At 40.9% G+C, this 24,530-nt stretch overlaps 1 protein-coding gene across 1 annotated transcript in view; it reads right to left on the bottom strand.

Moving 5' to 3' along the window:
- The window catches only part of INO80 (INO80 complex ATPase subunit), a 117,122-nt gene that overhangs the window by 6,184 nt on the left and 86,408 nt on the right, over nt 1-24,530 (bottom strand). Inside the window, exons 27-32 of the mRNA XM_005284688.4 lie at nt 18,627-18,754; nt 10,037-10,131; nt 7,344-7,416; nt 2,347-2,505; nt 975-1,077; nt 306-394 (exon numbers count right to left, since the gene is read on the bottom strand). Of these exons, the coding sequence (XP_005284745.2) occupies nt 306-394; nt 975-1,077; nt 2,347-2,505; nt 7,344-7,416; nt 10,037-10,131; nt 18,627-18,754 (647 nt within the window). The remainder of the gene's footprint in view (nt 1-305; nt 395-974; nt 1,078-2,346; nt 2,506-7,343; nt 7,417-10,036; nt 10,132-18,626; nt 18,755-24,530) is intronic.

Raw genomic sequence — 24,530 nt, 5'->3', positions numbered from 1 at the left:
TGATCACTGGTGGTTCAGAGAGCTGTATACACGCATAGCGCTTCATTATTTCCAAGCTGCAAGTTGCATCAAAAGACAGATAAAGATACAAGTAAAAGATACATTACATATTTTCCTAATATTACTTTTATATGTAAGCAATCGCTGTAGTTGCCACAGGGCTGTTACATAATAGGGAATGGGAGAAGAGGATGTCCATGAAACCGTCTTTGTATTAAAACTTGGTCCATACTATGTAATACTGTGAGAACCCCTGCTTAAAGCCTTTCAGACTCTTCCCCACCACAATCCTTGCATCAAAGTACCTTTTCAGCATACTTCTCCCTCTTTCGTTTACGTTCTTTCACACGATTTGTCTCCTCCTGCTGCCGCTTCTCCTCCTGACGCTGACGCACTGTCAGGAAACAAAGGTAGCAAAAGCGTAATGTAAGAATCACAGTTTTGCAAAGCTATTTCCTATCCCTCTATAAATATTCTTTATCTCACAAAAGACTCTGGTTCTAGAAAAAGCCCTGGATAAAACCCAGCAATATTACACTAACACAATGAAAGTCCCTAAAGAGTAATGCTAGATTCAAACTCCCTGAAATCAGAAAAGTAAAAGCCTTATTGGGAAATTCTTCTCTCAAGTGGTATCAAAATGTGCATCTACATTGTACATCCAAATGTGTGCTGAAATATAAAGTTCTTATTAGCATTTATTTTGCCAAAGCTTTGTCATTCATGAATAATATGGTGATCCTAAAAAAGTGACATTAAAAACTTTATACTGCACCATCACATATCTTACACCCATTTCACTCAATAGCGATACAAAACCAGCTTGAACTAAAAATAATTAGTGATACAAAATAAGCCAGGAAACAGAAGTTGTTATCTATGGTGCATGTGTTTGTAGAGGTTGAGAGGAAAGATTTCTAAACCAGTGAAGCACAAGACAGACGGAGAAGGAGAACAACGTGCACTGCACATACATTTCTTCTCGAGTTCCTCATCATCCAGCAGAAGGCTGACCACTTCTTTGGGTTTCAAGGTGTCTGGTTTGAAATTGCCACCTGAAATCACCATCCGCTGGATCTAAAAGTAAAGAAAATATAAACAGAGAAACCATGAGCTATTTTCTTTTCTCTTTACTAAATACTAACTAGGAAAAGGTGCTAGTTAAAATGGTGAAAGTTATGATTATTCTATCCTGATAAACCCAACAGCAGAATTTAACCCAGTACCAAACCAATATTAATTAATAATCCTCAGCCTCCCTGTGAGGTAGGTATTACTATCCCTATTTTTCAAGTGACTTACATGGGAGGCTGTGTGGTTTAGGGTTTTAGGAGGCCTGGGTTCTAAACCCTAGATTTGACAACAATTCAATGTGTGGACATGACCAAGTCCCTTAACCTCTCTCGGTGGATCTACACTGACAAAAATCAAATGCACAAGTCATCACGGGTGGTGGTAACTGTGGAAGCTATAGTATAAAAAGATCAGGAGTATTTGTCAACTGTCAAAGATGACAGCCACCTCCCAACCCACTCGGTGTTAGGCAGCCCTAATCTGCATGCAAAGGGGAAAACATACACTGATTCACGGTGGGCAATGTGGATGCACTCAAGTAGCGGTGCATCAATTGCTGCAATACAACCAACCAAAGCACAGTTGATTGAAGGCTCTAATGTAGTCAAAGCCTAATCCAGAGGAAAAATGGTACAATTCCTGAGCCCCGTCTGCAATACAACTTTCAATGCTGCTACCACTAACAACGATTAATTGTGCACCCAATTTTTGCAAGTATAGATGTGCTCCCTGAAGGTGTTGCGAGGCTCAAGGTTTTAAAGCATTTATTGCTTGATTCTGCAAGATGTTGAGCACTTTTGGGAACCTTCATATCTCAAATACGCAGAGTCTGATTTTCGTCAAAACTTTCTGAAAAAATTCTACACATATTTGATAAGATAAGATCACATATTTGAAATTGTAGGCAGAGTGGTTTAGTTTTTTAGAATTTAGTGGTTGGTGTGCCATGATGGTTTGTCTACACCAGAAAAATTGGAATTCCTAGATTAACAACAGCATAAGATTTAGTCTAAACTGGCATTTTCAGCAAGAACAGTGGGGGAGGGGTTTACCACATGACATGATACCACCTGGGCTCTATCCACATTACACAGTGCAGCTCCCCTGTTATAATATGGATACTATTTTTTTCCCTTTAGCATAGAGATACCCATATGGGTCTCTCTCTGTATGTCTGAAGAGACTATTCTACTTCCCAGAACAATTCCACAGTTGAACTCTCTGCTATCCACTCTACACCACTCTTGTTCCAGATGGCTTCTTCATTCCTACCTCACTCTTCTCTTTTGCCCTCTGCAAGATGCGCTCCTCAATAGTGCCTTTACAGATCAACCGGTACACAGTGACCTGTTTCGTCTGACCCAGTCTGTGTGCCCGGTCCATGGCCTGCTGGTCCACTGTTGGATTCCAGTCACTGTCGTAGAAAATTACCTGCATAGGAACATCAGAGAAGCACAGATAGGGTTAAAATGACTAGAACACTTTGTATTTAGATGTATGTATTGAGAAAAGAAAAGAACCTGCCACTGTGGGGACTTTATTCTGCTGTACTTGCTAACTGCAGACTAAAGTCTCTGAAAGCCTTCCATGGTACAGGATTGTAAAATCCTTTGCACTGCACTTCAGGTGCTTTCAAATTGCTGATTACCATTAGTGTTTGGAATCCTATGGAACAACTGAGGAAGTCCTATCTACCTTGCCATACTTTGCTTGGATGAACAGAATTCTAAAGTTTATTACAATGCAAAAAATAAGAGTTGCCTGACACCATCTATATTATAAAACCCATTTTTAGAGGCTGTATGATTTGCTTGCAAAAATTCATTCTAAGTGAGCAGTTCATATAAAGGGTTTCTGTACAAGAACAATTTCTTCTCTCAAATCAGAAAAAAAAAATCTTTTGGTGCTCCTATCACAAACATCAACTGACATCTTAAATTTATATTCCATTTTTATCCCAAAATACTTTACATACATATACCATACAAAACAGACATTAAAAAAACATTAAGATTGAAAAGTGAAGCACTCCAAATGTTAAGGAAACCAAGAACTAAGGTAGCTTATGCAAGACTGCAGAAGCTCTCCTATTTTTATCAGGTGGTTGGTTTTTCAACCCTACTGCTACAACAGCTTTTCAGTTTAAGACACTTCCATATTAAATTGATTCTTCTTTTAGAATCCTTACTGCTTCATAAATGGTCTGTTGAGGTGTCTATCTTTCATGGACTTGTCTTGTTCTTATCCAATTACCTCATTAATGCTGACACATACAAGAAGAGTCCTAGCTGTTTTCTGAATTTATACTGGAATCCTTTTCTGCATGGAGGGTTTCAGTTCTCCCTTGCTGTAATCAGGAATCTGATGCAGGCGGAGTGCTAGGATCACCTATTTCACCATGGTATTGAAGAATTTGTGGGCAAATGACCTGACCTGGGAGCCAGCTTCAGATTTCTCCTAACTGGAAAACTCCCAATCTCATGGGGCAAAGTATCCAAGGAGGATTCTGACTTCATGAAGGAGTTGCCTGAGGGTTTTCTTTAATATAATTGTTGGTTGATGGGGCCTCACATGTGACCCTTATCTTGTAGGGGCAGTGCCCGCCCTCTGACCCATTAGTATTACCATCCAACTGCACTGGCGGGGAGAGAGGGGTGTCGGAAGAGTTCTTGCACAGGAACAGGAAGACCAGAAATGCTGACCAAGCAAGTCACTGCAGGTACGGAAGTGGAAGGTTTGCTTCCCCATATATCTACTACAAGAGAGGAGCTCCAAAAGAATTTTCCCTTGTAGGAGGAAGGTTTGTCTTGCTTGCCAGTCTTCTTGTTTTTCTTTGCAAAGTGCATGTACTGCTGTTGGTCTTCTGATGCTGACTTGAGAGCCATGCTGGATCTGGGAGCAATGGTTTCTTCCTGAATGTCAGGTTTGGGGGCTGACGTGGGTCGTATGGCTTTCTGTTGTTGAAGGGTTTGGCCCCTATCTAGAGGCCAAAGATGTTATAGGCATGCAACATATTTAAGGTTATGCAGAGCCCATAAAGGGGTCCCCTGCACTGTGCACTTTCTGCTTGTGCCATCCTCTTGCACCAGCTAGTTGCCGAGTTCCCTAGATAGAGAAAACAACTCTGTGCTGTGGGGGAAGGTGGTGAGAGAAAACAAAGAATAATCTAAAGGGGTGGGGGAGAAGTACTAGAAGAATTTCACCAGGCTTTTGATTTAAAATAGTGGAGAGAGCCGGAGCTCCTGAGCAGTCTGTCTCTTAGGTGGGAGCAGAAACATCTGGCACAAAGTTGCCTATCAAGGTTTTCCCAGAACACTAGCAGTAGCTACCATCATCCCATTAGCAGAACAGAATTGACCAACATGTAAAGGGTAAATGGATTTGTACATTTAGAGGAGGAGTAAAGATGACTATTCAGAGCAAGTATTTTATATATCAAAATATAGTTGCCCTAATTCAAATTCAGAAGACAGTATCTTCAATAAACCCAAAAGAAAAACAGATTAAATGGACTCAATAAAAACAGGCAAGAACTCCTTGTTTTCAAGTCATGTGAAGCTCTTTGTGCTTCTGTTGATATACAGCCTCTTCTTTGGCCTTTGAAATATGCAACTTTGGAATCTCCCAAATAAATCCTTAGTGTAACAGAATAAAGTTGCAGAAAATCTAGGTCAATCATTCTTAATTTCACAGTGCAAGCCCTTTCATGTTTTAGAAGAACACTATAACCATAGCAAGAGAGTAGTCTATCAGCAAAGATACGATTTGGTCATGGAGGTCATGGATTCTATGACTTTAACAGACTTCCGTGACTTCTTTGCCTCAGACTCAGCTCCAGCCCCAGGCGGCAGTGGGGCTTGGACTGTCAGCCCCCGGCAGCAGTGGGGCTTGGACTCTCAGTGCCCCAGCCCCCCTTGGGCTTCAGCCTCCTCCCCCACCATACCCTGATTTTGTACATTTTTACCATCACTGTTCCAAGAATTTTGCTTAATTTTACCATGACAAAAAATGTATCCATATCTACCTATAAATCTCAAAATTCCAGTTCAAAATACCCCAAATTAAGAACTATATTGGTTATACCAAACAATGTGAAAGTGTCTGACATCCATCCATCTTTGTTTGTACAGGTAACCCTGTGGGTGCTTGCTTTGTTCTCATTTCTTTAAGAGGCTACAAATGGGGACAGACAGGTTGAAAAAGGGAGATGGTATGGAGATTTTAGGCTCAGAAGCCTGCTGCCTTTCTGAGACCAACAGCCAGTCTCACTTGCTGTCAAATCTAAGCATACACAAACTAAAAAGATTACAAGCATTGGAACAGATCAATGATTCATATGGTCCGGTATCCTGTCTCAGTAGTTAATGACAGATGCTTCAACAGAAGACACCTCTCCCCTGCAATTCACCTATACAATTGTGCAATATTATACCATGGGTAAATGGAAGGAGAAATGTTTTCCTGATCTTGGCTGGTGGCGATCTAATGTTCTGAAGCATTAGGGTAGGAAATCTTTGTAGTTCTTACCCTCAGTAATTTATAATTGTGCTCTTATTCGTATTTTTTTAAAGCGTCACCTTTTTTTGGAAACTTAAGATCCTGTAGCAGCAAATTCCATTGGTTAATTAAAATATAGTTCCTTTCATCCATTTTAAATGTAATGCCTTTAATTTAATAGATTTCAATTCCATGCATTATTTACTAAAGTTAGTCTCAAACAGATACTTAACAGACATTCTAAAACTTAAGTTTATCAGAGTGAAAGAATAAACAAAAGACAAACACCAAAACAAGTTTTTAATGTATTTCACTGAAAAAATGCTGTACAGCCAGGCAAGTCCCAACTGTTGCTTGGAAGGCTCAAAATGTGCTCACTATGTTAATTAATGTGACTGCTGTGCTTATTTCTTTGTTTACTTATTGCACATTCTTTTTTTATCCTATTAAACTCAGCTGGGTGATGGATTATGGCAAGATTCTCAGTTATAGTGACATATATATTTGACACGTGAAATATCTTTCTGTACATACACTTGGTGGGAAAAAGCCCCAGCAATAATTCCATTTTCTTTGATTTATCCTGCAAGTTGTATAGCACCTTTTAGAAGATACTCAGTCTATGCCCTCTTGAATGCCAACATTATCTCTCTTCTTTTCTACTTCTCTTTTAGCAGTGCATACTTTTTGAATTAATTTTTATAATCTCAGAAAAAAAGCCACTGAAACTCAACAACTGCCAATTTTAAAGTCCTAAAAGGTGAATTAAAGTGATCCAACAGCAGTTCATACAGAGCCATCTGATATGGTGTAGACATGAAATGGAAAGTTGACCCATTATTCTTAAATTGTATTGCCAGAGTCGTACTAATCTACTGACAGATTCAACAAGTACTACAGCCTGGCTTATTGGCTGCTCTGCCCATTCTCTGACTTCACAAATGCTTTTAAAATGGACAGTGCTGTAATAATTTTGCTGAGGTAGGTTACCATATTCTTTTACTACTGAAGCTTAAGTTTAAATTGTCCAGTGGTAAAGTACAATCCATTGTGAAAATGTATTACAGGTCTGTCGCATCTTACGCGCATTTAACATGCACAATTTCAACTTTACGCGGTCGGCAAAAACAAAAAACAAAAAAGAGAAAAACAACAGTTTTAATACTATACCTGTAGTGTGGGCGATTTCACCTGCCATTGAACTCAATGGGGTTTTGGCTATATGTGGTATTCGCTTTACGCGCTAACCGCGGAACGGAACCCCCGCGTAAGATGAGACAGACCTGTATCTACTATTTGTAAGCTCCCAGTGTCATTCAGTTACATTCTAGGTTCACCCATAAAGCAGACATTAAAAACTCTTAGGGGTAGGGCTGTCTCCAAGATCTCACAGATCCAATGCTGTAGGTGTGCAATTGTCTACAAACTGTTCCTTTATTTCTCATACATGCCACAAACTGCAGTAATGTTTCCCAGATATGAGTGGAATCAATAAGTTAATACAGTTTCTTGATAAGAATGGTGGTATTTAAAAAAAACATGGATGAGACAGCTCAGAGTTTCACACAGACAAGGCTATCAGTTTTGCTACAGAATAGAGGAAAAGTAAGGTAGGGAAAGCTTAAGAGAAAAGGATGTTTGGGATATGTGAAGGCAGGATAAAACAAGAGAACAGTTACAACTGAAATTAACCAAAATACCAGCAAGCTAACTAACCTTCTACAGACATAGGTCTTGAGATCTGGTGTTACTATACTAAGCTATCCACCTACCGTATCTGCAGCTGTGAGGTTAATGCCCAATCCTCCAGCTCTTGTGCTTAACAGGAACACAAAGATATCATTCCTGCAGACAGGAAGAGAAGAAAAAAAAATCTGCTTAGTTTATGTCATCATTACAAACATTACACTATATAACGAGCTAGAAAAGAAACCCCCAGGAGGCTTTTACAGGTATTTAGGCACCTAACTCCCATTGGATGGTTTGAGAAAAAGGGGTGAGTGGAGAGGGAGAGAAAGAAAGGGAGTTAAAATACAGTTCAGTGATGCTTAAAGACACCTGTGACTGCAGCTATTCATACAACGGAATGTTCTTTTAAAAACATAGTGGAGGCTTCTTATACTTGATTACAACATAGGACGTGTTCATCTGGTCCATGTTACTCATTCACCCTCTGAAGTCATGATTCCTGATCTGTAGTTTCACAAACATTTTCATAGAGCCACCTGTAAATCTAAGATTAGGATGTCAAGTGGCGAAATGAACAGAAGCTGATGAACTCAAAAGATCCTGTCTAACTATAAATATCTTATTGGTAAAGAATAAAGGAAGAGGAACTCAGAAAATATTACGTAGATAAAAAATTGTTCCTAAACTGAATGTTTTCTTCAAGGTCCCAACAATTTTATTTTATTTTATTTTTTAATAAAAGGAACAATCTGATTTTCCAGCTGTCTTGGCTTATACTATACTGTCTTGGCAGCATGAAAGAAAAAGGCAAGATCTAGTCGCCTGAGCATAAGTCTAGGATCTAAGAACTCCTGAATTCTAGCCGTAGCTGTGACACTGATCTTGAGCGACAAACTACAGTCTGTTTTCTTCATTTTCCTTATCTGTAAAATGCAGATAACATTACTTATCTATTTCGCAAGAATGTCGTAAGGTTACAGTAGTGAATTATTGTAAAACATTTTGAAGCTGAATGACTATTTATGTGATATCAATAATAGGATGATGCATGAAATCTTCAGTTTTGAAAGGTCCAAGTATCCTTTTCTGGAAATGTCAGAGGGAAGGGAGAGAGGGAGGATTTTACTATAGACCTTATGAATGTATCGTAGTTCTATAGTTGTGTGTTAACAGTGTTCTGCCAGGACATCCTGCAGAACAGCCTTTAGTCTCAGTCAGACTTTTTCCTGGACTTATTCCTCACAAATAAATACTGCACAAGGGGAATTTAAATAGTTTTTTATAGGAATTCTTGTTTAGACTGGCTGACCTTTATATCAAAGGAATTTCTAGCTGAAATGATTATTTTTCTTGATAGATGTTCTATTCATTAATAAAAATAATGTGCTGAACTTCTTATAGGAAGAAGTGTTAGAATTCTAGAGAGGAGATCATAACCAGTTGGAAACCTGTTTTGACTGCTGGAATCAATTAAATATTAGGTAGTGTATTTCCATCTCACTTTTCTTGAAGATTTGCACACGTTTGCCCTTTTCAAATATTCCTGCTCAGGGAGGCTTACCTAATAGTCTCTACATAGCACACAATCCCTCCAAGTCCTTTTGCCTCAAAGACATTGATGCTTGGTTTTATTTTCAAAACCAAAGAGTTCACATGTAGATCCGCTCCACCTTCAAACTGCAATTCCACTCTGACAAGGCTAGCACAAAGACCATCCTGTACTCTAGAACCTGTATTTTTTATCCCTTGGCAGATGGAAACCAACAGTATTTTATAAATCCTATTGCTGTGAAAGGATACTGATTTTGTTCTCAGTGGTTAACAATTCATTCACAAGGTTGTTTTACCAATAAACATCACATCATCTCAGACTGTGGGACTATTTGTCACAGCAACATCTTAGCAAGTTACATCCCAATGACTACATGAGGGAACTTGAGTTAGTAAATATAAATACAGATAGTGGGTATAATATGCATTGATGGAGATGAAGTTGTGCAACAGATATGTAACCCTGTAATAAGGTGAGACAGACTCCATATCCCTTCTTTTTGTGCTAGTGTAACCTAAGAGGGCTGGTTAGAACTTTGCTTCATTACAATGGACTGGCCCTACATAACTCAGTTCCTATAGCTTAACATCAAAATTGGTAAGTAGAGCCCTACTGCCTAAGAGAATATAGTTTATTTCTTTGCCCTTCTATGAAACATACTGCACTTAAGAGACTGAGGCCTATTTCGAAAGCTCAAAATCACATCTGTGATTTCAATTTAACTCTCAGAATGTCACTCCAAAGAACATATAGTACACCACATACTACCATTTCATTCCACTGGGATTCTCTATAGACAAGGCCATATTCAAGACAAGTAAGGACAGATTTTCTGGTACTGTAGAGTTGCTTTGTGCTACTGTATTTCACAGAAGCTTAGTTTCAGCCCTGTGGCGCTCCTAAGCGCCACAGGATTAGAAATCCTGGTTAACCAAATGCCATGTATTTGAAGGCGTCACATGTTCAGTGAGACTTTCAATTAATCAAGGTTAACTTGAAATTAAAAACAAACAAACAACAAACAAAAAGAGAGAAAAATAAAAAGCATGAACTTCCATGATGTTAGCTAAACTTCACTGGTCAATTCAGACTGATTTCCATACATCTCATCCCTTTCCCTCCATACATACATTTTCTATTTAGTATGTAAGCCTTTTGAGACGGTGACTTAGTTTACTTAACATTTCTCAAATGCTTAATCCATTGCTTTTATAAACAGATTACCTGTTCTGAAAGTCAGCTACCATGTCCCTTCTTTCAGAGATCTTTGAAGAACCATCCAATCTCATGTAGGTATGTTTCCTGTAAACCATGTATTCCTGCAAAGCATGCAAAAAAAATTTTTTTTTGAGTCAGTGTCATGCATCCGAAGAAGTGGGCAGTAGCCCACGAAGCTTATGCTCGAATAAATTTGTTAGTCTCTAAGGTGCCACAAGTACTCTTGTTCTTTTTGAGACTAAAAAGAAGTTCCTATCTAACTTTTAACTTTGGTTGTTCCCCCGCCCCCAGAAAGCATCAAGGAGAGCACTGCCCAGCCGAGGACAGTTGACAAGTAACTGAGGGGACGGTCAGGGCAGTGCGCGCTACAGGAGGTGCCAATGGCTGCACGAGATGACCCCTGTGCGCGCCCTCACCCCGACCGAGTACTGCTGCGAGAAATCTCCGATCTCCGGCACCGGGACGCATCAACACCTAGAGTGGAGCATCCACAGGGATACCACTCGAAGAACAGTAGCTGTTTCACGGCATGCAAGAGGCTGAGAGGGAGGGGGGAGGAGCGAGGACGCGGCAAGCTCAGGAGAGGGGGCGGAACTGGGCAGGAAGAGGCAGACTGGGGGTGGAGCGGGGGTAGAGTGACCAGATGTGCTGATTTTATAGGGACAGTCCCGACATTTGGGGCTTTTTCTTATATAGGTGCCTATTAACCCCCAACCCCGTCCTGATTTTTCACAGTTGCTATCTGGTCACCCTAAGTGGGGGCGGGAAGAGGCGGGGTGGGGCTTTGGGGGAAGGGGTGGAGTGGGGGCAGGGCCAGGGCAGAGCAGTCACAGGTGCCGACTTTCCAAAGAGCAGGTGGGTGCTTGACCCTCTGCTCTTTGGAAAGTGGGTGCCAGTGACTGGTCCCATGGAAAAGCAAGCTGTGAAGTGCTGAGGAAAATTTGCAGACTCACTCTAATAATGCTTCTTCCCTGATGCAAAGGCTATAGGTAGATTTAAGCTTTTTTTTTTTTTCTTTTTTCTTTCTTCTCTTCTCATGGAGACTACTGCAAGGAGAATCTATACATACCTGTCTCTATTATTAGGTAACTGTCCTTCACACCCCTTCCTTATTTAATGTGAACAACTTGGCTTTGCAATCCCTATTTGGTGTTGTCAAACAAAAATGCAGGTCTGTTTATGATGCAATTCACTGACTTAGCTTGCTATAAGAGTGGCAGCTCACATTCATGCAAGAAGCCTCTGTAATGCAGATCTAGTCACATCTGACAGGCGATGTAAATCCCTCAACTCAAGCGTGTAGGAGCGATCCTACTATTTCAAATGTCTTGTATTTTCCCATTTTTAGCTCTGTTCTAATAAACACATGCATCTTTCTGTGAGGGGAAAGAGAACGGCCAGCTAGGATGAGTAGCAAACTCCAAACTAGAAGGAAACAATCTAAACTGCTGCATGAATTTCTAAAGAACTGGCAGTACCTGAAAGCCTTCTGTAGCCCTAAACATTCCACCCCTCCCTTTCAGCAGATATTATCAAACACGACAGCACAAAAATCAGTGCCCACAGCACAGGACAGGAAAGTGGGGGAGAAAGAAGAGGAGCTAAAAGCCAATTTAAGCAGGCTGTCAGAAATGCCCTACAGCTTCTTGGCTGAGCATATGTTGCACACTCCTCACTAAATCTATCAGAACAGATCCAGCGCCTGGGCTCTCAAGTAGTAGCTCTATCTTCCCTACAGGCAGTTATGGGAGGCAATGTTTAACAATGGATTAAGAAATAACTAGGGCTGTCAAGTGCTTAAAAATATTAACCACGATTAATCACACTATTAAACAATAATACAATACCATTTATTTAAATATTTTTGGATGTTTTCTAAATTTTCAAATATACTGATTTCAATTACAACACAAAATACAAAGTGTACAGTGCTCACTTTATATTTATTTTTGATTACAAGTATATGCACTGTAAAAAAAACAAAAGAAATAGTATTTTTCCAATTCACCTAAAACAAATACTGTAATGCAATCTCTTTATCATGAAAGTTGAACTTACAAATATAGAATTATGTACAAAAAACCTGAATCCAAAAATAAAACAATGTAAAATTTTAGAGCATGCAAGTCCACTCAGTCCAGGTGTTCTCAAACTGGGGGTTGGGACACCTCAGGGGGTTGTGAGGTTATTATATGGGGGTTGCGAGCTGTCAGCCTCCATCCCAAACCCTGCTTTGCCTCCAGCATTTATAATGGTTTAAATATATAAAAATGTGTTTTTAATTTATAAGGGGGGGCCGCATTCAGAGGCTTGCTATGTGAAAGGGGTCACCAGTACAAAAGTTTGAGAACCACTAACTTAGTCCTATTTCTTGTTCAGCCAATCGCTCAGACAAACAAGTTTGTTTATATTTGCAGGAGATAGTGCTGCCCGCTTCTTGTTCACAATGTCACCTGAAAGTGTGAACGGGTGTTCGCCTGGCACAACTGTAGCTGGCATCGCAAGATATTTACATGCCAGATGCACTGAAGATTCATATGTCCCTTCATGCTTCAACCACCATTCTAGGGGTTGTGTCCATGCTGATGACGGGTTCTGCTCGATAACCATCCAAAGCAGTGCGCATGCTCATTGTCATTATCTGAGTCAGATGTCACCAGCAGAAGATTGATTTTCTTTTTTGGTGGTTTGGGTTCTGTAGTTTCCGCATCGGAATGTTGCTCTTTTAAGACTTCTGAAAGCATGTTCCACACCTCATCCCACTCAGATTTTGGAAGACATTTCAGATTCTTACACCTTGAGTCGAGTGCTTTAGCTATCTTTAGAAATCTCACATTGGTACCTTCTTTGTGTTTTGTGAAATCTGCAATGAAAGTGTCCTTAAAATGAACAACATGGGCTGGGTCATCATCCGAGACTGCTATCACATGAAATATATGGCAGAATGTGGATAAAACAGAGCAGGGGACATGCAATTCTCCCCCAAGGAGTTCAGTCACAAATTTAATTAACACATTTTTTTAATGAGCATCATCAGCATAGAAGCATGTCCTCTGGAATGGTGGCTGAAGCATGAAGGGGCATATGAATGTTCAGCACGTAAATACCTTGCAATGCCGGCTACAAAAGTGCCATGCAAACACCTGTTCTCACTTTCTGGTGACATTGTAACTAAGAAGAGGGCAGCATTATCTCCTGTAAATGTAAACAAACTTGTTTGTCTTAGCAATTGGCTGAACAAGAAGTAGGACTGAGTGGACTTGTAGGCTCTGAAGTTTTACATTTTTTTTTGTTACATAACTGCACTCAACAATCTACATTTGTAAATTGCACTTTCACAGCAAAGAGATTGCACTACAGTACTTGTATGAGGTGAATTGAAAAATACTATTTCTTTTGTTTATCATTTCACAGTGCAAACTTTTGTAATAAAAAGAATATACAATTTGATTTTAATTACAACACAGAACACAACATATGTGAAAATGTAGAAAAACATCCAAAATATTTAATACATTTCAACTGGTATTCTATTGATTAACAGTGTAATTAAAACTGCGATTAATCACAATTAATTTTTTTGAGTTAATCGTGTGAGTTAACTGCGATTAATTGACAATCCCAGAAATAACAGAGGAAAATAAATAGCTAGCAAAACCTCCCTCCCCCTAAAACTAGGCCCTTCTGAACAAGACTTTAGTTGTATCCTTAGGAAGAAATGTTGCTCATACCCAGAGGACTGTAGCTGCTGATTGGACTCTCAGCCAATCTGTGAGTCACAGTCCAAAGACTGTGTAGAGCTGCTGGTGGATTCCTCTTTAACAGTATGAAAGCTGTACATATACAGCAGTGACTCACATTAGTACGTCATGAACATGATAAAATGGTTTAAAATTACTACATTGGCTATGTCTATCTTATAAGCAAGGGGTGATTCCCAGCTTGAGTACACATACAAGTGCTAGCTGCAAGTAGCACAGACAGTAGCAGCATGGTGTAGCCATGCTGAGTATAAGCCTGCCTGAATTGTGTGGGTATGTACTTAGCATGGCTGCCACTGCCTGTGCTACCACAGCTCCACTATTTATACTCCCACAAGTTCTCATCAAGCTAGCATGAGTATGTGTATACGAGCTAGGAATCACAACCCAGCTCGTACTGTAGACAAAGCCATTATGTCTATATGCAGAATCTGTCAATATACAGAGAGCAAAAATGACACTGAAAGAACATTTATTTTCTAAAACAAACCCACATAAGTCAGGGAACTCAGTTTACGATAAAACCTGCACTAACTAGATACAACAGGATGTTCTACTAGACTGCTAAAGTAGTGCTCCATTGCGTTTAGGTACTGGACTTAGGGATTGTCTACACAGGGAGTTATTCATTTTAAAATAGTGGCACCACTTCACATAATTGCTATTTATCTATTTTAAGGTTTTATTCTGCCATCTATTACTGCAGTATTTGAATATTTCCATGTAAAACCAATAGTAATAGTGAAGTCCCTTAGAGGACTTCATGGAGTCTCTGGCATTTCTCTCTTTTGGGGCAAAAACTTTGGTTGCGGGTAGGCTATTTTTTCTTTAAGATTTCATTAGTTTCTATAATTGCTATATCTGCTCTGGTTACATGTTGAATTAACATTTAATTCCTTTAGCCACTGCTTATTATGGATATTACCTGTAATTAGCTTTATGCTTTTGAAATAAACAGAACATTAAAAATATGAGCTAGGCGGAATCATCAGATCTGCATTATTTATTCCCCCTTCCCCCGCCACACACACACTTTTTTCTTTTCTTTTTAAGTACGTTGAATACTATATTTGCACTTTCATTATAGTTTCCTCGGTCTTGAAATATTCTTGATTGATGTATTCTTTAATTTTATCTTATCTTTTACCTTTGCCAAAATATTATTTTGAAATACTCAGTGAACCAGAGAAGCAGCAATAAGCTACTACTACTATTAACGATATGTTGCACTTCTGTAGTGCCTTTCATCCAAGAGTATCCAAGCATTTTTTGAACATTTAACAAACAATAAGCAGCAGCAGCAGATATAGAATATTTAACATTTCCAAAGTGCTGTGCAAACATTAAATAAGTCTTCCAACCCCTCTATGTGGTAGGTCTAGTAGGAAGACATAAGCCCTTGTATCAGAGGCCTAGTATGAGGCAGGACCTGCTCACAGAATCTGGCAAGAGCAGAGCTAATATTGCAAAAATACACATTCCTCAGAAGTGCTAAGCACAGAATACTCACGCAAACACATCCCGATATTAAGTGGTACCAGAACATCCTGATATTAAGGATGGTACAAAAACATTCCCCAAGGATAACAGGAACACACTGACCCCTCCTAAAATATAAGGTCAGGATAACAGTATGTTTTGATCGAACCAACATGTACAAGGTGATAACTAGCCACGTCAGAGGGCAGTAACTAACTATGTCAGAAGAGAGGCAATACAAACTTGTTTGTATCAGGGAATAAAGATGCATGTCAGAGGGAGTATTTTTGTCCAGCTAAGGGGAGAATGGAAAGCCCTGCCATTCACTGAGCTGTATCCACTGTCATGGGCATACATGTCTTAGTATCCTCAGAGAGTCTGCCAGGTGCTATTACCATGCTTTGTCAACAATAAACCTGGCCTGGCACCTTTGTACTTGAATGGCTCTTGTGGTTATTGGGCAGTTCGCTCAAGGTCTGATGTGCTGGCTGTCTGCGCAGAGCTGGGGCAGCACACAGGGAGAACACATACCCACAGCCAAACATCTAACCACAGTAGGTAAGTGTTTTCCCCATCTTTTTAGATAGGGAATTAAAGCACCAAGGGTACATCGACACCCTTAGGAAAAACTGGATCCATAATTTTCCACTGGTAGTAGAGCTGTAGTGTAGAAATTGTAGTGTAAAGAAGTCAAACATTTTTTACCACCCTGTCAACTAAACTTATAGACAAGCCTAGACAAGTTACTTGCCTATGGTCACAGAGCAAATCAGTTGTAGAACTAGGAATAGTATCCACAACTGATTCTCAGCCCCTGTTTTAACCAAAGTGTATTTCTGTAAGTTCATTAAGCTTTCTCTTTCACTAGAAGTGAAGACACCACTGTTACAAAACTGTTCTAAATAAGGGCACTTGACTTTTTCTACACTGATGTGAAGTGCAGAACCCTCTATTTAACTGTAATTTACGTTTACAGAGACTCAATCAAGGCTGAGAAGACCAATGTTTTATGTATCTTTACATCATTATTTGTTTTTTTCAATAGTTTTTCTGAACCACAAATATCCGCTCCCTAAAGCATGGGCTGGAACGCTGAAAAAATAATCAGCTTCTCTGATGAGTGATTGTCAACAAAGCCACACCCATGCTGGGAGAGCACATGATAGTCCATGGAATTCCACATTCACATGCCATCCCACTTTTCTACCTATCTGCACAGTTATTGGGAGAGGACAAAATAGTGAAATACCATGAGTATTATAACTTCTAAGTCTTCTAAACCTTGCCTATTTCATTATCATGTTCACTAATTAGAAGAGAGCTGACAGGCAAAGGTGGGTAAAGAGAATAAATGTGCATGTTCCTGTTACCACATAGGCACTCACAGAACAAAAAATTTGGTGCATCTACCAGCCTTGGTGCATCTAATTGAACTTGTGCATTTTGATACATTCCACGTCCTAAATGCTTTTGCATGATGGATTCACAACACTTCATCAACCCTTCACATACACACTTCCTCCACACCCTTCTAGATTAAGGCGGCAAGTAGTGCCCTCTATTCTCCAAACAAAGACTCTGTTCCTCAGTGCTCCAGTACGCAACTGGAGAAGTAATACAGGTGTAGATGCCAGAACAACTAAGAGTCTCCTATTGAGAAGGAGAGTCAGACAGTAGGCCAGACTACTGCACAAGTGACTCAATTACCCACTTGAGGTAGAAGCTTTTCCTGGAGCTTTTCCTTTTTCAGGTGGATTGAAAAGACCTGGGAAATTATGGGACTTGCATTTGAGAACACCTTTTCTAGCAAGGTGTGTTGGGTTTGCTGTTCCCTGGCATCAATGAGGCTAGATCCACATTTTACAAAAATATTTGTGGAGAAGTCCTGGCTACCACCGTGAGAAGAAAACACCCCAATGTGCAGTCCAGTCCCTTCCTTTCGTAAAGCAAGGATCAAAGGGCTCGGAGCAGCAGTGACATAGTTCCTGAGAGAATTTTCTTGCAATTGGAGCACTTGTTGGCCTTTGGTTTGCTCAGCACAAGCTTCTCTGCCACGATAGGGGAAGAGGACAAACAAAGAGATCTTGACAAGTGGACCAGTTTGGGGAACAGAGCCCTGGAAAATGTTGGTTCCCTGAGGGAGAGGAGATATCATGGGGGGAAAGTTTGCTCACTGGTGCTCCACAACAAGATTTAAAAGCTAGAATGCTAACAGACAAAATGAGAGCACTAAACTGCCACTTTCTTTGACTTATGAGATACAATCTGGGGTGTGGACAGCCTTTAATGCCTGGGGACAAGACTGAACTATGTCCAGTATTGCAAGAAGAGAAGCAGGCTGGGGAATTGGCCAAGATCCAGAAAGGCAGCCTTATATCCCTCCTGTCATTTGGAAATGTGAGATCTTCTCATAGCAGTAGAAATACAACTCAGCATGCAGATGGCTACCAACCCTCATGTCAGCGGAACTCCTAGTAGACTCCAGAATTTGTGACCTATACCCAATGTTGATTCAGCCTTTGCACATTTTTAAGTCCTGAAAATACTTTCCTGGTTGTCTTGACTAGATGGCAGAGATACTGTAGCATATAAAATGTTATTTAATAACCACCACCTGCACTTATGAGAGGCCACCTGAATGATCACAGGACCCTGATGTTCCAGCAATACTGAAATTGCACTGCCTCATATGTTTTTCATATTTGCCAGCCACACTATTCAGTCTGAAAACTTCACCCTCAGCCACACACACTCCAGTGGTCTTCTGAAACCTCAAAGCCATTTCATACCTAGCATGCATCATGGCCGCTACCTTTCCAGTGGGAGAGGACTGCAAAATCACAAAGCTATTAATGCTGATCCTTCATTGAAAGGGAGGGGCTGGCATTAATAGACACAATGCATCCCTTCTTCCGGGGGATGCATGTGCTGCTTTGGCAGGATTCTCATACCCTGCAGCCACAGAGACAGGGTATTGAGAAGTGAACTCATTTCCCATACGGCAGTTAAGAGCTCTACCAATAGGCCACCTGGTTTATGATTTTGGTTCTCACCCATTCCTCTTCTAAGACAGACTCTTCTCACCTACCCAAGAAACTAATCCAATGGAAATTTCACTTCTGAGGCAGAGACTGAAGATATTTCAACAACGAATACCAACTTCATCCTTGGCCATTATCTTCCCCCTTTCATACCTCACCTACACTCATCAGTAATGTCCATTAAACTTCTGTATGAGAATGTGTTTCCTGGGCGTCCCTATAATAATTGTATGCCATATTTGCCTGATCAAAATTACAATTATTGTATCAAAAGAGACAGATTTCAAATCAGTATCTTCAGAATCCACCACCTACCTCCAGCAAGTCAATCATCCGTGTCATCTGAGAGTAGATAAGAACTCTGTGTCCTTGAGATTTCAGCCGTGTCAACAGAAGGTCAAGAGCATAAAGCTTCCCACTGTCCGTGATCAGGCTCTCTTTGTCTGAGAAGGAGAGGGTGAGAAACAAGTGAGTAAAAAGCTGAAACAGCTACATGTAACAAGCTTATATAAAGGATTTATTTCTGAAACTTTGTAGTGTTTCACTGCAGTATCATTTCCTAAAGTGACTAGGACTGGAGGTGCTGCAAGCTCCCTTCGGGCCAGCATGTCTAACCTCATTGTTTATAGTAACTTTTGCTGGTTTGGGCTGGAACTGGCGTATAAGAGCTCCCATTCAGTAATATTTACATCCCTCTCCAACCTGGGAATCATGTCCACACAAATAAGACTTGATCCTCATTTAGATAGCCATGTCCCACTGTCAAGGCCTCTCCCTTAGTATCACTGGAGACTATGTCCACACTAGAATTATAAGCAATCTCTTCATGTTATCCCATACAGACATCAAAGTTCTGTCTTTTGGACATATGCTATTGCCATCCTCTGATGTTTGGTTATATTATTCATATTACTGATGCATGCACAAGACCAGCAGTATTACCAGTACACAGAAACAATTTGGTTCATTGTGAAACAAAACATCCTTCACACACTGCCTGGATTCCCCCCTCATTTCTAGTTTTCTTTTTGTTTTTAAGAGCAGTTTCCAGCTGACAATCTTTAAGACATTTTAAATATTGTTTTTCATATCCTCCCTCCTTCAGCACCGCAGCAGCAGTTTGCCCAGGAAGGAGTGTCTGTTTGCAGATTCCGTGCATAAGCAATGTACTACCACTGAAAAGGAGACAGGAGGAGGGAAATGGTGGTGGTGAAGAAATTTCCTCCAAAATTCTCAGCTGGAAAGATCACAGATAACTTTATCCTTTTGATGCCTGCATCCTAAGCTTATAATCAGGATGGAATGTGATAACTGCAGATAGTTCATGTTGTAGCAGAGTCCTGAGATTTTGAGAGTATATTTTCCTATAATCTAGCAGGTACACTCCCACCCACCCCCTCTTTTTTTTGCAGACTTGTCAATGTATCAATTAGACCAAAAGTGATGTGCTAACATAACAGACTTCTATAAGGCATTTAACTTAGTACAGCACAACATTCTGATTAAAAATAGCACTATAAAAAAAACACTGTAGCACATATTAAATTGATTAGAAACTGGTTAACTGACGGATCTCAGAATAATAACAATAAATGAGAACTCATCCAAGGGGAATCTTTCTAGTAGAGTCCTGCAAAGATCTGTACTTGGTCCAATGCTATTCAATATGCTTATCAATAATATGATATGGAAGAAAATATAAAATCATTTATGACAAAGTCTACAGTTAGCACAAAATTATTAGTGGTAAGTAATAAGGACAGGTCAATTATACAGGGTGAGCTGGAAAACCTGCCTTACGGTGAGAGATGTTAGAAGCTTAATTTATTTGTTTAGCCAGGAGAAATCTAAGAGGTGATTTAGTCGTCTATAAGTACTGTGACAGACCCAGACCAGTGGGGTACAGGAGTCCGGTAGAGGGCAAATATACTGGTCACTGGATGAGTAGTTTTCTGTTACCTGAGTGACCAGAGCAGGGTCTGCACTAGAGTAATCAGGAACCTGACCAGTTAAGCCAGGCAGGCTAATTAGGACACCTGGAGCCAATTAAGAAGAAGCTGCTAGAATCAATTAAGGCAGGCTAATCAGGGTACCTGGGTTTTAAAAGGAGCTCACTTCAGTTTGTGGTGTGAGGAGCTAGGAGCAAGAGGTGCAAGGAGCTGAGAGTGAGAGGGTGTGCTGCTGGAGGACTAAGGAGCACAAGCATTATCAGACACCAGGAGGAAGGTCCTGTGGTGAGAATAAGGAAGGTGTTTGGAGGAGGCCATGGGGAAGTAGCTCAGGGAGTTGTAGCTGTCATGCAGCTGTTACAGGAGGCACTATAGACAGCTGCAATCCACAGGGCTCTGGGCTGGAACATGGAGTAGAGGGTGGGCCCAGGTTCCCCCCAAACCTCCCAATTGACCTGGACTGTGGGTTCTTCCAGAGGGGAAGGTCTCTGGGCTGTTCCCCAACCCACATGGTGAATCTCTGAGGCAAGAAAATCCGCCAATAAGCACAGAACCCACCAAGATAGAGGAGGAACTTTGTCACAGTACCTATATATGGGGAGAACATTTCTAAGAGTGGAGGTCCCTTTAATCAAGCAGACAAAAGCATAAGATCCAGTGACTGGAGAGCTACAGCTTGACAAATTCAGACTAGAAAATAAATTTGTAACAGTGAGTAATTAATCTCTGGAACAATTTATCAAGGGATGTCTTGGAGTCTTTAAATCAAGACTGAATGTCTTTCTAAAAGATATACTCTAGCTCAGACAGAGTTAAAAGCTTGATGCAGGAATTACTGGGTTAAATTCTATGCCCTGTTATGCAGGATGTCAAACTAGATGACCATAATGCCCCCCCTTCTGGGCTTATTTCTACCACATTAGCAACACTGTCAGACACTGTCTTTACACTTCACTCTTACTGACACAGACACCTTTGATCACGCCTTTGTTTTGTCCTGTTTAGATTCTCGTAATGCTCTTTTTGCTGGTCTCTCTATGTGCACAATCAATCTCTTCCTCCCTTATGTTCATGGAGGTCATTTGATGGAAACGTGCTTGCATTGCCAGGACTTAAACATGCCAAACTAGGTTCACTGTTTCAATGATTTCAAACCTTCTCTCTGGATTCCTCCAACTACAGAATCCCGAGACGTGGTCACCAAGAAGAGCAAGTTACTTACCTTTTAGTAACTGGAGGTTCTTTGAGATGCATGATCCCTAGCTGTATTCCACTGTGTGCATATGCCAAGTTGGAGAATTCTTGCAAGCAGTGTCTGTTGGTCCAGGCATGGGCCTGCGTGCCTCAAACTGAGGGTATAAAGGATGGAGCAGAGCAACCACCTCTCCAGTTCCTTCTCTACCGCAAATCCAAGAATGATCTGAAGCAGAGATGGAGGGTGGGTAGTGAATACAGATAGGGACCACACATCTCAAAGAACCTCCAGTTATTATAAGGTAAGTAACTTCTTTTTTGAGTGCTGGTTCCAATGTGTATTCTACTGTGGGTGACTGAGAAGCGGTACTCAAGGAGGAGGAAGGTGTGAGGATGCAGGTGGCAGAACTATCTGAATGACTGCTGTACCAAAGGATGTGTCAGCAGAGGAGTCCTGTACTAGAGCATCATGTCTTGTGAATGTGTGGATGGAACTCCATGTAGCCGCTTTGTAAATGCAAAGTAGAGATACTTCCTGAAGCAGTCACTGATGTTACTTGTGTTCTTGTAGAATGAGCCTTTACTCCATATAGGGTAGGAAGATGTGACAGCTGATAGCTGAGTAGGATACAGCCAGAAATCCATTTAGAGATCTCCCTAGTGACAGAAGGTCCCGATGATGGGGGAAATTGAGGCTACGGAAGAGAAAAACATCTTCTGGTATAATAGTCTCTGTCCTCCCTGGGGCAGGTGGAGGTGGGTGCTCCCCCACGCAGGGAATTTAACTTATTAAAATTACAGTATAAGCTGTTTTATCTGGCACTTCACCAACCGAAAAGCTCTATAAACCGGCATTTCTGATCTTCATTGAAATTCCAGTTTATAGTCTAGTTGGCGCAGGGCTGGCAGGGGGTTGCAGTGCAGGAGGGGGTGCGGAGCGCTGGCTCTGGGAGGGAGTTTGGCTGTGGGAGGGGGCTCAGGGCAGGGAGTTGGGGTGTAATGGGGGTGCCGGATCCAGGGTGTGCTCACCTCTGGCGGCTCCCCACAAGCCACAACCTGTCCCAGCTGCTCTTAGGCGGAGGCACGGCAGGTGGCTCCGCGCACTGCCCCTGCCCCGCCCCGAGCACTAGCTCTGTAGCTCCCATTGCTTGGGAACCACGGTCAATGGGAGCTGCGGGGGCGGTGCCTGTGGGAAGAGACAGCGCACAGAGCTGCCTGCCACGCCTCCACCTAGGAGCAGCTGGGACAGACCGCCACTTGTGGGGAGCTGCCTGAGGTGAGCGCCCCTGGATCCGGCACCCGCCTGTACCCCCTCCTGTGCCCCAATCCCCTGCCCCAAGCCCCCTCCCACACCCAAACTCCTTCCCTCCCTCTAACTTAACCGGCATTCTTCACTTACCGGCACCCCCTACTCCCCCAACATGCTAGATAAAACAGCTTTTATTGTATTAAGAACTAAGCAAAAAATACAGTAAAGGCAAACTATAAAATATTTACAGATCGAAGAATAACAATGAAGTAACTGTTCTGAACATTCGCGATTCTGACTCAAGCAACATAGTGGTAAGAAGGAACTGGAGAGGTGGTTGATCTTCTCTGTCCTTTATACCCTTAGTTTGAGGCATGAGGAGAGCAAGAGCACATGTGTAGACCAACCAACACTGCTTGTAAGAATTCTCTTACTCCAGGCGCATGAAGTGCACGTGCACCCGCAGTGAAATATACATAGGGGCAGCACTAGAAGGACAGTTCAATACCTGAATTTAAGTCCTCAGATGTTTGCCAGCTGCAAATGATGGCATTAGTTACCTCTAAAACAGACCACAGCCACCTTAATGGTGTTAGTAATTTCATCGACTCTCTTAAGAAAAACAGAACCCTGAACTCAGGCTTTGGCAGGTAAGTGACAGATGAAATGCTTTAAGAGCCATTTGGTTTAAGTTGACACATTTGGGATCTTTTAAAAAAGGTATACATTTACTTTTAAATGAAGACCCATTTAATGTTGCTGTTCTTCTGGTTGCTAGCTTTCCACTGCAGGATGAATTAAGTTATTTAGCTTCATTAGTTATGAAACATTAAGATGCTAGACATGATAAAAAAGCTGATGTGGTTGTTAACTATAAGTGGGATGAGTATGAGAGGAAGAAGTGAAATAACAAGCAGTGGTTGTTCAAATGTAAAATCTGTCCAGTCAGATTGCCAAAAGAAATTATGCTGAGACAAGCAACCCAACTAAAGGATTCCATTGTAGTGTTTAGGCAGAACATTTGGCATGGTTCAAAAGGCAAAATACTACTGCTCTTCTTCTGCAATCTCTTAACAAGTGTGAATAGGGGATTAAGTTTTGGTAACTGGAAACATTAGATGCCTCATCACTGGCTCCAACCATCTCCCTTTAATGGTTTACTATGTTTTAAACAATTACAAACAACTGGATGCATACTGGAAGTTAAGGACAACTTATCAGCAGATATCCCTTGACTCTAAGTCAGGTGAGAAGGAGGTCACACTGTCAACAGTCAGCGGTACAACAATAATCTGTTGATCCCAATCTCTTGGCATGCAGAACAAACTAAACTACTGAGAATTTAGGCAGAGATCCCTCAAGGAATACAACCAACAGGAAAGCAAGAAAAAAGTATCAAAGGGAATATTTTTATATCTGGAAGAGAAAATTGGTTTGTTTTAATTTTGTGTGTTGCCGTGTCCTATCTTGACAATATTGATTATTCAAAACTCAAATTTCTGTATGTTTAAAGACTGCCATCTAGTGTTCAAGAAGCACCACAGACAGCTTCTGCAAAGCCATGATCGGGCACATATCCTCTCCACCTCTGTTATCCCCAATAGAAAGCAACATTGTGTAGTTTACTAGAAAAAAGTTAAAAGGATTTTCTCTCCCTACCCACTTTCTCCCACTGTGTTTACTTTTCCTCTCTTATCCCCTGTGGAAAAAAGTTTTTTTTAAAAAAGTGAGTGGAATTTCTCTAAAATTTTGGGGGGGAAATGAAATTTTCAAAATTTGAAACTAAAAATTTTAGTTGACATTTTCTGCTAAAATTTCAAAATAAGT

The sequence above is a fragment of the Chrysemys picta genome, chromosome 4, assembly GCF_011386835.1.
Source record: "Chrysemys picta bellii isolate R12L10 chromosome 4, ASM1138683v2, whole genome shotgun sequence".
NCBI lineage: Eukaryota > Metazoa > Chordata > Testudines > Emydidae > Chrysemys > Chrysemys picta.
This window is presented reverse-complemented; position numbering and strand designations above follow the sequence as displayed.